General features: G+C 40.7%; 1 protein-coding gene across 1 annotated transcript in view; it reads right to left on the reverse strand.

Moving 5' to 3' along the window:
• Hfe (homeostatic iron regulator) overlaps nucleotides 1-1,017 on the reverse strand; it is a 9,070-nt gene extending 8,053 nt beyond the window's left edge. Inside the window, exon 1 of the mRNA XM_005354950.3 lies at nucleotides 819-1,017. Within this exon, the coding sequence (XP_005355007.1) occupies nucleotides 819-894 (76 nt within the window). The 5' untranslated portion in view covers nucleotides 895-1,017. The remainder of the gene's footprint in view (nucleotides 1-818) is intronic.
• Between the last annotated feature and the right edge of the window lie 12,214 nt (nucleotides 1,018-13,231).

Here is a 13,231-nt window from a genome sequence, read left to right on the forward strand (position 1 = left end):
GGAGAGGAGGGGGGGAGGGCGGGAGGAGTGGGAGGCTGGGAGGAGGCGGAATTTTTTTTTTCTTTCTTAATAAAAAAAAAAAAAACCTAAATGGTCGTGTCAGGACCCTGAAGATGGACTCATTCTGGGCCAAACATGGCCACAATGCATAGATCTGCTCCGTCACCGCTGGACTTCTTAATTGGGAAGTTGCTACCAACCGTTAGGGCTGCTAGATAGCCCTGGCTTCTGCCCTCAAATCTTTGTTTACACTATTACACCCATTTGTAATAAAAAACAAAAAAACAACCTTTCAAGATGAAAGAACAATTTCCAAGCGAGAGGAGATGTCCTCCGTGCCTGCCACTCCAAGTGACCTTCACCTCCTCTCACCAAAAAGTAATACAGGGGGGTGCCACCCAGCACCTCCGGCGCTCACAGTGCAGACAGGAATCTTTCTCCGTGATCGGAAGATAAAATGCCAAAGGGACAACTGGTCGTTCTTGGTGAGAAACTTCAGATCCCGGGTGAGTAGGCGAGGTCGGGTAGCGCAACTCACAATTAAAACAAACCACAGGCTCAGCTCTATCAACGTGACCCCCTCACCTTTGCTTTGACTGGCGACACCCCACCCGGCCAGAGCAGGGGAGAAATGTGCCCTGGGGTAGCTAGAAAAGCTAGCTGTGTGGCAGATGTCCCCTGGGGGTCTGCATGTGGAGAGCTGGATGGGGGACTGCAGAGGGAGGCGTTGGCACTCTGCAGTGACAAACTCCGTGCAACAAGAAAAATCACTTTCGGTTTTGTGTCCCACACCCCCCACTTTCCCCTCCCGCACTTACGCTGCGGCCGCGCCTGCGGGGCCATGGACCACAGCAGCAGCAGCGGCAGCAAAGAGAGCCCAGCTGATAGGTCCATGTCCCCAGTCTGGTCCACCTGTCTTCACTAGGATTCGGAAACGTGGAGGATCCAAGAAGTTACCCCGAAGCCATTGCTGAGACTCCGAACCTGTCAGATAAAACTTCCTGGCAAGCGAAATCCCTTTCCGGGGCCTTTGGTGGAAAGAAACAAGTCCTAAGTCTCAGTGGTTCAAGTCTGTGACCTCAGTATTCATTCTGACCTCAGCATTGCTGAGGCAGAGGGATTGATATGAGTTCTAATCCACCCTGGATTACATAGTGAATTACAGCCCAGCTTGGACTACAGAGTGAAACTTAAAAAAAAAAGAAAAGAAAAGAAAAAGAAAGAAAGAAAGAAAAGAAAAGAAAAGAGAGAGAAAAAAGAAAGAAATCTAAAATTAAAAAGAAAAGTGAGTATCTAGAACTTGCACTCTGAATCCTGAAGCTGAGGGCGCTTGTTTGTGAAACACTCAGTGACCCAACAGGCTCCAAATCAATCCCCAGTCTCCGCCCCTTAAATCATCATAAATGTTATTAATTGAGAAAACCTATCTCACAAATTTGAGATCTAAACATTCAACATTTCCACACTCACTATCTGAATTCTGGCTTAGGAATTTTAATCATGTTAATAAATTGAATGCATATTTATTCATAGCCTTAAATTATCTAACCAATTTACAAGTGGTACCTTTCTAAGTATGCCAATTTTGGTAATTTGAGAAAAAAATCACATTGGAAAATGAAGGGCTCTTAACTGAATGAGGATAGTTGAAATAAGGTTGAGAGAATGAGTACCTAGGGTTTGGTTATTTTTTTCTTCTTCTTCTTTTTCTTATTTTTTGTTACCAAAAAATAAACCACATTGATTGTAATGTGACTCATGTGTCTAATATGTAAAAGTTAGTGGGGTTTGGTTTATCTGATGAAGTTAACAACCATTACCAATCAATTGTAGAATATTTACATTTTCCCTCAGTTTTAGCCATTACCTCTCAAATTCCTACATACACCCTGCCCCAACCCCCAGGCGGAACAATCACTCATCTTCTTTCCTTTGATTCTGACATGAACATGCCCTACAAATAGAATCTATACTTCCTGTGGCTAGTGTGTGTGTGTGTGTGTGTGTGTGTGTGAAGAGACAGAAACAGAAAGACAGAGAGAGACTTCTGTGGCTTAGCCTAATGTTATATACATGCTCGTCCTGATCCATCTCATTCTTAATTAGGATTAATCAATATGAATTAGGATTCATAACTCCACGTTTTATTCATTCCTCAGCTTGTGCACTTGTGAGATGTTTCCATTTTCCACTAGGGAATACTGTTGTCATGAATATATTTTAATGTTTCCTTGTTATCTCATTGCTCTTACATAGTCACCATGAGTAGAGGTTGTGTAGTAACCATTATAAACCTTTTAACAAGCTGCTTGGCTGTTTTTCAGCAGCTGCAGACAGCATTTCACCTTCCCATCAGCAGAGAACAAGAGCTCCGATTTCTCTACGTTATCCTGTTGTCCGTCTTTAAAACTCCAGCTTACCCACTGTGTAGGAAATGGTACCTCACGACTCAGGCTTTCTGCTCCCTGGTAGCCAGTAACATAAACATAATTTCACCTGCTTATTGCCAGTTTGGAAATCTTTGGGGAAATGTCCTTGCAGATAATCTATGTACTCATTTTTTGAGGGAAGGGGTCTGGGTTATCTGTTGCTTGGGTCATCAAAGGGTGTTTCTCAATATTATTTGTAACAAATGAGTTTGGGAGACTACTCGGAATGTGTTATTGTGTCTTGTAAAGTCGCTTTTTAGCTTGTCTGAATTTTGATGAATGTAAGGATTTGCATCCCTTGTGATACTGTAACGGACATCTATCTAGCTGCGCTAATGCTCATGCATTTTGCTCGTAAGTCCTAATAATACCTTCATCTTGTTCTCATCTGCCACTAATGCTTAGGACCTCAAGGAAATGAACAAGTACTGGCAAAGTTACATCAGCAGCAGACAGATATCTTCTAGGGGAAACATAGCCCATGGGGGAAATAGCCGTTATCAGTTACCTGTAAAATCCTATGAAAAATAACCATCCTGTTAATACTCCTCCCCTTTCTCACACATAGATGTATTTATATGATCTTCCTTCATAGATACACATCTACCTAAATTCCGACTCTCTAATCATATGTATGTATGCATGAATAATAAAAATCCAGAGACAGATATTGGGTTTCAACTTAAATATCAGAAAAGCAAAGCAGCCAGTCAGTGGTTCTTATCTCTACCTCAGACAAAAAATCTCTATCCTGCCTCTATGAATCCTCAGATTGAGACTGAGCCCTGTCTCCTCCTGTCTTACATTCCTCTCTAGCGCTGGGATTAAAGGCATGCACCATCACTTCTATGGCGACTAGTGTGGTTGCTGAGATTAAAGGTGTGTGTCACCACTGCCTGGCCTGGATGGCTGACTAGTGTGGCTGTTGTGTGTTCTGATCTTCAGGGAAGCTTATTTATTAAAACACAAATAATATACCACTATATTCTAAATGCTCTAAATGCCCGCCTCACAAATACTTATCTATAGGGAAGTGAGACAAAGTTATAAAAACCAACCTCTTGCATAATCTGAGATGTCAAAACCCATAGTGTAAAAATAGAGATGAATAAAAGTTTTTAAAATTACACAGACACACATATATATACATACATACACACATATGTATTTCTGTGTTTACTTATTTATTGTCTGTGAGTTATGTGTGTGGGCAATTGAGCAAACTTGTGGCAATCAGAGGACAACTTGCAGGCGTCAGTTCTCTTCTTCCACTAGGTGGGTCCCAGAGATCGAACTCTGTAGGCAAGAAATTCTTGACCTGCAAGCAGTTCCCAAGTAACCACACAGAGGCTTAATATTAATTATAGATGTCCAGTCAATTGCTCAGGCTTGTTACTAGCCAACTCTTACATCTAAATTAACCCCTACTTCCTAGTTTTGCTTTGTCGTATGGCTCTTGGCTGTCATCTCATTTCCACGTATCCTGCTTCCTCTGCATCTGGCTTGTGACTCCCGGCTCTGCCCTTCTTCCTCCCAGCATTCTTAATTTGGCTCCCTCTCCTAACCTTATGCTGTTTAGCTAATAACCAGTCATCTTCTTCATTAAACCAACCACAGTGACATATATTCACACAGGGTAAAGAAATATTACACATTTCCTCCTTTTTGTCTAATTAAAAAAGGAAGGTTTTAACTTCAACATAGAAAAATTATGTAAAAAAAAACCAGTTATCAATTAAGAATTACAGTTACAACCTCTAGCCCATTTGTATTTGGCAAAATTAGACAAAATATTCCATTATCTATTTTATCTTTGTGACTCTAAAGTTTTATACTTAACTTATCTTTTATCAGAACTAAGGAAAACTTTAACTATGATTGTCTGGTCTTCATCTCCATCAAAGACCCTTAAAGGGTGAAATCTTATCTAATAAAAGGGACATCTGGCTGCCTGGACAGTCATCCTAAGTTCTTCTGTAATGTTGGAGTATCCATCTTTGGTCTACAGGCATAGTATATCTGACAGACTTTGCTGAAAAGCAGGGAATTTTGAAGGAGTTTCCTACCTTGTCTTGGCAAAGGTTGCCTGTCACTTTCTTTTGCATCCAGTTTGGACAGTATACTGTCAGAAACTGAGGCAAATGCTGTGGAATAATCTGCTAATCACTTTAAAGATTTGTCACTAGAAGCAGGTTAATAAAACACTGATTGGCGGGTAGCCAAGCAGGAAGTATAGGTGGGGTGGCCAAACTATAATGTTGGGATGAGGAAGGATGTACTCAGAGGAGTCTCGAGAGATGCAGAGAGAAGCAAGATGGGCATGCTGTACTCAGAAAAGGTACCACACCACATGGAAAAGCAAAGATAAGAAATATGGGTTAGTTTAAATATAAGGATTAGCTAGTAATAAGCTGAGCTACTGGCTGAGCATTTGTAATTAATATTAAGGCTGTGAGTAATTATGTGGGAGAGGCCTCAGCATAGGAAAACTCTGCCTCCAGGCAAGGTCAGTTTTTGACCCAGAAGGCTAGCATTTGCTATAAGGAATGAAAACTCCATATGGAGTTTCTTTAATACCCATTATCTTCTCTGAAGTAAATTGGTGATGACAGGAGTAGATGTGTCTTACTGTTATGAAAAGTCATAGGTCATTAAACATATTAAATGCCATATTCTTTGCATGGCCTTGAAAATATACCTAATATGACTATAATAAGTTTGACTATTATTGATGGCTATTAATTTGTATTTCGTAATTATACATTACATTTTTAAATGGGTTGCATAAACACAATACCCAAAACAAAAGTAGAAATAAACATACGGTATAACAAAATTAACTTTAAATTTATATCAATATACCAAAGTCTATAACAATGTTAAATATTTAAGACTAGTGATATTTTTGTTTAAAAGAAGATTCAATAATCTACCCTTCGATTCTATCATATCTATATGCTCCCTTTTTCTTTTCAGAATGAGATCCCTGTGATCTAATCTCCTTTGTTTAGTTTTTCTTGACTATTACCAATAACAACTTCTAACCACTGCCCCCTTAAATGGTAACAAACATTTATAACCAATATTTTGAGAATGTGGCCATTGTGCTTTAGACTGCTTACTTTTGTTTGGAGGCTCTGATAATATTTGGACCCTGAGAAAGCTTAGGATAATAGTTAAGTCTTGGTTATAGTACTCTGTGACTGGATCATCTCAGTCAGTAGCCTGAGAGTTTCTCTTGATACTGAACCATCTGTTTTTATTGGTGCCTGGTACCTTGTTGTGAAGACACATAAACTTTTAAAAAAACCATACATACCTGTGTTAATACAAGCCTATACTATGCATTGTACACAACTCAGCCAAAGATGATTTTTGTTTTCTTTGAACAGGTAAAATATATATCCCATGTCTTATAGTCCTCTTAGATTTGTATCTTTATGTATGTAGCTAGGATTTCAGGGTGTCTTCCTTGATCAAAATTGATCCTCTTTAACCTTGAATGAATCCACAGCTGTTGGTGTACAAAAGAGTTCCACATTAGCCCAGAATGGAGTATAACAGAGGTTTATTTATTTGGAGATAAACTCATAAAAAAAGGTAGCCGGGCAGTGGTGGCACACGCCTTTAATCCCAGTACTTGGGAGGCAGAGGCAGGTGGATCTCTGTGAGTTCGAGACCAGCCTGGTCTACAGAGCTAGTTCCAGGACAGGCTCCAAAGCCACAGAGAAACCCTGTCTCGAAAAACCAAAATAATAATAATAATAAAAAAAGGTAGCGATCTGCAGTCCTCTGCATGTGCTGGGAACTGAAACCAAATCCAGCAGCCAAGAGGCCCGCACGTTTTTCATCTGCATTTATAGTACATGAGACCACGCCCAAAGTGAGCCAGTAACTTAAAGGCTTTTGACTGAAGGAGTTCCCACAGCACCTACAGCCTCTCAGTACCCGTGGAACTCTTCCTCAAAGTAACATACCTTTTGACTTTCATTTTGAAGTCAAGATATTTTTTAAATATATAGGTTGGTTTAAGATAGCGGCTTTAATCCAGCGTCTCATAGAAGCCAAAAAATTTAGAAAGCATAACAACTTACAGTATCCAGACTCTCTGTGTGTTTCCCACCTTTATGTGACTTATTGCTCTTATATTACTTTACTCCCTTTTAAAGGACTTTATTAATCTTAAACTGTTTTTAAACTCCCTTTCTCTTCTCTCTCCTAAGCCTATAAAAAATTTTAAACACACTCTATGATCCGTTTAGAATTTTTTTTTTCTGGCTGGATCTGTCTTTAATGCGTATATGTATTATTTTTTGATAGCATGAGACAAATCTTGAACTGCTACATCAGCCACCGCAGGTGCAGCTTAGCTTAGTGCATGGAGATAGTGCAAGTCAACTGGTGATTGGCTCTTCCCACAGGCAGCTGTTAGGAGACTTGTCTTATTACTGCAGCCAGCATGAGACACATGAGGCTAGGAAGTTGTGTTTGGCTCGATTTCTGTGTACTTAGAACCTTTTTAGGAGCTTTCTCAGGCTTTATGTGGATGTATGCGGCCCTGGACATCTGATACCATTTGTAGGCAGAAATGTCTGTCTTGCAAGAAGCTCCCAAGTAACCACACAGAGTCTTAATATTAATCACAAATGCTCAGTCAACAGCTCAGGCTTATTACTAGCCAACTCTTACATTTAAACCAACCAATATTTCTCACTTATGCTTTGTCATGTGGCTCATTGCTTGCTGCCTCCTTTTGCATGTATCCTACTTCCTCTGTATCTGGCCCTTCTTCCTCCCAGCATTCTCAGTTTGGCTCTCCCACCTAACTTCATCCTGTTAATGCTATTGGCCAGTTAGCTTCATTAGACCAATCATAATGATATATATTCACACAGTGTAAAGAGATATTCCACAAACCTCGATTGACAGGCTTGTCCAGTAAGCACCTTTACCTACTGAGTGACTTTACCAGCCAGAGTTGAAGTTTCTAACATCAAAATTAGTATTTATGTTCAGTAAAAGATCCAATGAATAAAGTTTTATCTTTAACACAATGACAGAAACACAATAAGTTAAAACATACAGAAGGATTACTTAGTAACTAGAACATAAAAGGAATCCCTGTAGAAGAAGACGTGTAAGACAGAGACTCAAAGTAGAACTTGATGAAAGAAATAAACATAAATGGATATACTGGAGAGCCCCAAACACATGGTAACCAAGGAAATATAAAGAAATATTTCATTTTGTATTGGCAAGTTGGAAAGTTGAGTAATGCCTTCATGATAGGGATAAAGGCCCAAGGATCCTTATGCACTATTGTAGGGGGTACAGAATGTGGCTTCCACTCACTTTCTGCCATATAATCCATAAGGCTCACCAGGAGGTGTAGGTAGATCAATTTACTTTACTGAGAGAAGGGAATTCTGTATTATATGGAGTTGGAAGCAATGCAAGTCAGTCAATGAATCAAAGAAACCTCAGTTGGGGACAACAAAATGTGTTGATGTTGCCTTAAGAGATAAATACACACACAAAATAAAAAAGAAATAAAAAACGTATTTCCTATTGAATTAGTTTGACCAAGAACAAGACCAAATTGGAATTCTCCACTTGTCTCCCTGTGCTCTGTGGTTATTGGCCTATCTGTTGTTTGTTGTGTGTATCTGATCTGTCCCTGGTGCCTAGCTGTTATACGTGTGTGTGTGTGTGTGTGTGTGTGTGTGTGTGTGTGTGTGTGTGTACCTGATTGTATCTGGGCCTTTGACTAGCAAGGTGCTTCCCTCTGTACTTACTGGACCAGACAGAAAACCTGGTATTTGAGAGAAACAGGGGATTCTTTTCAGAGATCTTTACCAGAGTTTTCCAAAAGTGATTTTATTGCCAATGACTCAGAGTAGCACTCAAAAGCACGCAGATGTTAGTAACTTGTACTCATATGTTGCTTCCAACAATTATGAGATATTTAGATTAAGGCTGCTTTCAAACTGTTGGCTCTTTTCAGTAAATGATAACACACACGCGCTATTCTGGGAAGGAATGCATAACAAAAGATTAAATCTATGTATTTGGCTTAGGTTACAATAGTTGATTACTTTGGAAATCAAGGTACAGTAAGGTTTGTTCCTTTGATCTCTTAAAGGCAGGTTAAACTAAAATAAGCTGAATACACAGTAAGATAACAGGTTAAGTACACAGTCTTAAATAATCTCAAGGCTGATTATTAACTTGGAGGCAAGTCTGGAAAGAGTTCATTCTGTCTGAAGACAAGAGGTATTTTCATAAGAATACATCACTACAACAACATATTCAATGACCATAAGACACGACTTCAGTAAATGGAACATGCAGGCGAGCAAAACAGTTGTGCTTTTATGGACCCTTTCAACCAAAGATATGCATGGAATGTATTAAAAGCTTTCCTGGAAGGGTCAGAGAAGAGTGGCGGAGTGAGACAAAGGGAATCTGCTGGTAGTGTGAGCACACGCGTGTGCTCTTCCACTGATGGTGTTCCTGGCAGCATTGGTGGGTGTGTCTGGAAGATCAAGAACATTTTATAATGCACTTGCTGAACAGTCAATGGCTACAGTGAACTTTCATTTCTTAAAGGCGATTTGGAGCTCCGAGCCTAGAAACTGTTTTCGGGCTTGGGAATCCAGAAGCTGTCTCTGCAGGAAGAGCAAAGCTGTGTTGCCTCTTTTCCATCATGGTGATACAATAACATGAGAATATCTCTTATGGCCTAAGAGACTGAAACTTTTGCTGAATCCCACAGTCAGAATTAATAATTTGCTCTAAGATTGCTTTCCTATGGTATACACTCTGTTTAACCTGCCTTTAAGAGAACAATGCAACAAACAACCTTTCTTGCTTGGATTTTCCATGTGGTCATCTTTTACAGCCTAAGCTAATGCACAATGTTAAATTATGTACTCTTCCATGGCGCTGACCCAAGAGTAATGTGTTGTCTTCTTTAGCTGACTGGTGACTACACTGGGTGCTTGGGATCCCAGTGCAGCGCTGAGCCTTTTGAAGGGTGAGCTTTTAAGCCCAACAATCATGACCTGGGTTGACTTACTTCAGTTAAAAAGAATAGTTAGCCAGAAGCAGAACTACAGACGTCAAAAAAACAAGGTTAGTGCATTTAGAGACTTTCCCAGAACTACGGGCTTTGATGGATTAGGTCCTTGTTTTAGTTTTGGAAGGTCATACTGTCTATGTGTTGAGTTTTGCAGCCTGGATGACATTTCCATGATGGAGTCAATTGTGCTAAGGTCTGGGGCCCTATTACATTATGCATGTGTATTATAATAATCATTTGCTAGAAACAGAAAATAGGCTGGCTGAAAATGGTCTTTTAAATGAATATCTACCATAAATCTTGAATAAAAGACACAGATATTACTTAATAAACAATATTTGCCATTCAGTTTGCTACCAGTTCAGTTGGAACCAGTTGGATGGAGCTAGTACCACTCTGATAAAGATTTCTATAAAGTATCCCATTCCTTTCCCCATGTGATGCTTTCTGTGCTGTTCAATAAGAGAGACAGCAAAACGCTCAGAGAAAAGACACACGCAGGGAGAGATTCAGAAGACAGCCTTCAGGCAGGCACAGATTCAGATTTATACAATACATAGGAAGGGCAAAAGCCACAGGAAGCATGACAGAGAATTCCAATGTGGGCTTGATCTTGGTTAAATGACACCAATTGGAAGTGCTTTGATTTCTCAATGCGACACTGATACATTATTGGTGACTCAGAGCTTGTCATTAATACGGTCACATACCATGTCTCCTGACTGATTTGACTGACTTCAAAGACAAAGATGTCTGCTAAAGTAACTATGCAAACAGCTCTGTGGGGTGCATAAAGACTCTGAACTGAAAGTGTTTAGGGCTTATCAGGCACACACTTTGGTATATTTCCACATTCACTAGCATGTTGGTTTCTGGGACCCTCCTTCTATCCCTCTGCATAGGTGAGGGACCCTAGAGTCACTTCGTCAACCAGCTTTAGCTCACCTGATTCCTACCCCACAGAGAAGGTAAGGAAACCACATAGCCTTCACCAGTAACCACCTGGTTTTCTTTGGAGACGGCCATGTTCACCCAACATTGACATGTTCCCTCCCCAGTAAGCTACTCCTTCTCTGGTTCTAGTCCAGGCCTTCCTTGCCTAGCATCATAGAAACACAGTGGAGGAATGACAGGTCATTGCACCATAACACACCATACTTCGAGAAGTGTGACTGTGAAACACTAAATAGAGCAGGTACTTTCTGGAGCAGATTGTTATAGGCATGTCCCCTTAAGGTGTCCCGTTCTTTATGCTCAGCTGAAACTACCTTCTGCAAGCTGATCCTGTGGTGGTAGTTTGAATGAGAACTGCCCCTACCCCAGAGGCTCTGGTATTTGAACACTAGGTTTTCCTTTGATGGTCCCACATGGGGAGGTGGTACAGCCTCGCCGGAGGCAGTACATCATTGAGGGAGGGTTTTGAGAGTCCATAACCTCAAGCAACTTCCAGGCACGTTGCTGCTTCAAAATTGCAATTGAGGACATTATGTGGCCACACAATGAGAAGAAAGCTGCCTCAAACCAGGAACTTAGCCCCTTCTGGAACCAGACTGACTGACCAGAGTGGTCACGGAATACTTACAAAGGAGTGAAGAGAAACATCAAACAACTATAAATAAGAACAGATGCACCAGTCTCTAAACGAAAATTCAGTTCCAGGTTCCTGGAAGAGTTGGGGCAGCTTATCATAGGTGAGGTGATCCATAAAAGAAACTGCAATGTGTCTGGTTCGGATTCTCCACCTCATCAATGGCAAGCACAAAGGTAACTCACTTTCACACATTGAACTTCTGATCAGGACATAGGTGCCTTTTCCAAGTTGAACTATGAATCTAATCCATTGGCTAGTGTTTAATTAAATGTCATTCAAGTTCTTATTTCAGGTTCTTGTGATCTTGTCAGAATGTCGCCAGAGTTATTAGGGTCAGAGCCTGGGCCCTGAAGCCCTAATAAACTAGGTCATCACCCATCCCCACTGGAGTCACTAAAATACAAGTAGTGAACCAGGTGGTGGCACACCACTTTAGTCCCAGCACTTAAGAGGCAGAGGCAGGTGGATCTCTGGGAGCTAGAGGCAGACCTAGTCTACAGAGCGAGTTCCAGGACAACTAGGGCTATACAAAAAAACACCCTGTCTCTAAAAAACAAAAAGCAAACAAAAATTCGAGTAGTATGACAAAGATAAAAAAGAAAAGAAGATGAAGAATAAGAAGGAGGAGGAAGGAGGAGGAGGAGGAGGAGGAGGAGGAGGAGGAGGAGGAAAAAAAAAAGAGCAGTGACACCCCACTCCACTCTGTCCTTAGGATACTGACATACTGACATGAAATTTAGGAATAAACAAGAGGGCAAGGCATACCTACAATTAGGCATTATTTTTCAGGGTGTGGTCCTGCCCTCCTGGCCTCTAGTCTGTTTATACAACTTGTCATCTTGTATAAAATCTCTTCCTGGGAGACAAGGTCCTCGTGTGGCTGGCACCAGGCTTCAACCTTTTCCTTCTTCCAGCATGAGACTCTGAGGAGATGCCAATTCCATGAGATCCATTGTCTCAATAGTTTTAGAGTCAAGGGTGGAGCCTGGTGTCTCTTTGGTTTTTTGACAGTTAAGAGAACACTGGCTACCCTTTCAAGGGACCTAGGTTCAATTTCCAGTAACCTCATGCCAGCTAACAACTGTCTTAACTCTAGTTTCAGGGAATCCAATGCAAATAATTTTTTTAATGAAAAATAACTTTCAGTTGGGTTATGGTGGCCCCTGCTTTTAATTCCAGCACTTGGGAGGCAGAGGTAGGTGGATGTCTGTGAGTTTAAGGCCAGCCTGGTCTACAGAATGGCAAGTTCCAGAATTTGCTCCACAGCTTCTGTGAAATCTTGTCTTAGAAAAACAAGACAAAAAAAAAAGGAAAGAAAGAAAGTCTCCAAAATCTCCATTCCTGCCACCAAGATGATCCCTGCTTTGACAGAATTAGGTCCCATCTACCACTGGATTGTGCATCTATAAACCCTAGTTTGGTTCTAATGGATATGAGCTCTTCTGACCAAAAGATGGTAGAGGCAAGGTTAGAATGATTTATTTGTCCTGGTGATTCCAAACTTCTGGGGAAATTGCTTAATTACACCCAAGGCTTCTTCCCAAATCACTAGTATTTTTGAAGACACCATGTAGTCATCACTGATAAAGGCATGGAGCTGTGGCAAGTCTTCATCTTCTTCAACTCTGTAACATATTTTGGACTTCACAGATGTGGGCAGCCTATTCCAAAGACTTTTGTAATTTTCACCCCCTTTGAGGTCACAGCCCAGAACATTTGTAAAATACAGGGCTCTGTATACAGATGAGATGTTTCTCATCTGTTCACTGAGAATAGAAAATAAATTTGGGAGGACTTTCAGAGACTTCCTCTCACACGGGGCTTCCTGATTTCTCTCAGACCTCAGATACGCTTCTTGTTCCCCTGAAAACACACATCATTTGTCATCTGGATAGTTTCTGTACCCCAACCTTTTCCCTCTGACCCACTTACTCAAGGGGCCCCATTCCCTCTAATTCCTTCTCCTCCTCTTCCTTTATATTCTCCCATTTTCTTTGGAAAATCTGGCCCTGACCTGAGTCCAGGTTCAGTGTGCAACTATTTCAGCCCTGACACGCGGCAGAGATTCCAAAAATAGCAAAAAGTTCAGGACTTTTAGTTTATCCTTACTGTTTATTATATTTATTGTAT

This window comes from Microtus ochrogaster, chromosome 16, assembly GCF_000317375.1.
Source record: "Microtus ochrogaster isolate Prairie Vole_2 chromosome 16, MicOch1.0, whole genome shotgun sequence".
In the NCBI taxonomy this organism is placed as follows: Eukaryota; Metazoa; Chordata; class Mammalia; order Rodentia; family Cricetidae; genus Microtus; species Microtus ochrogaster.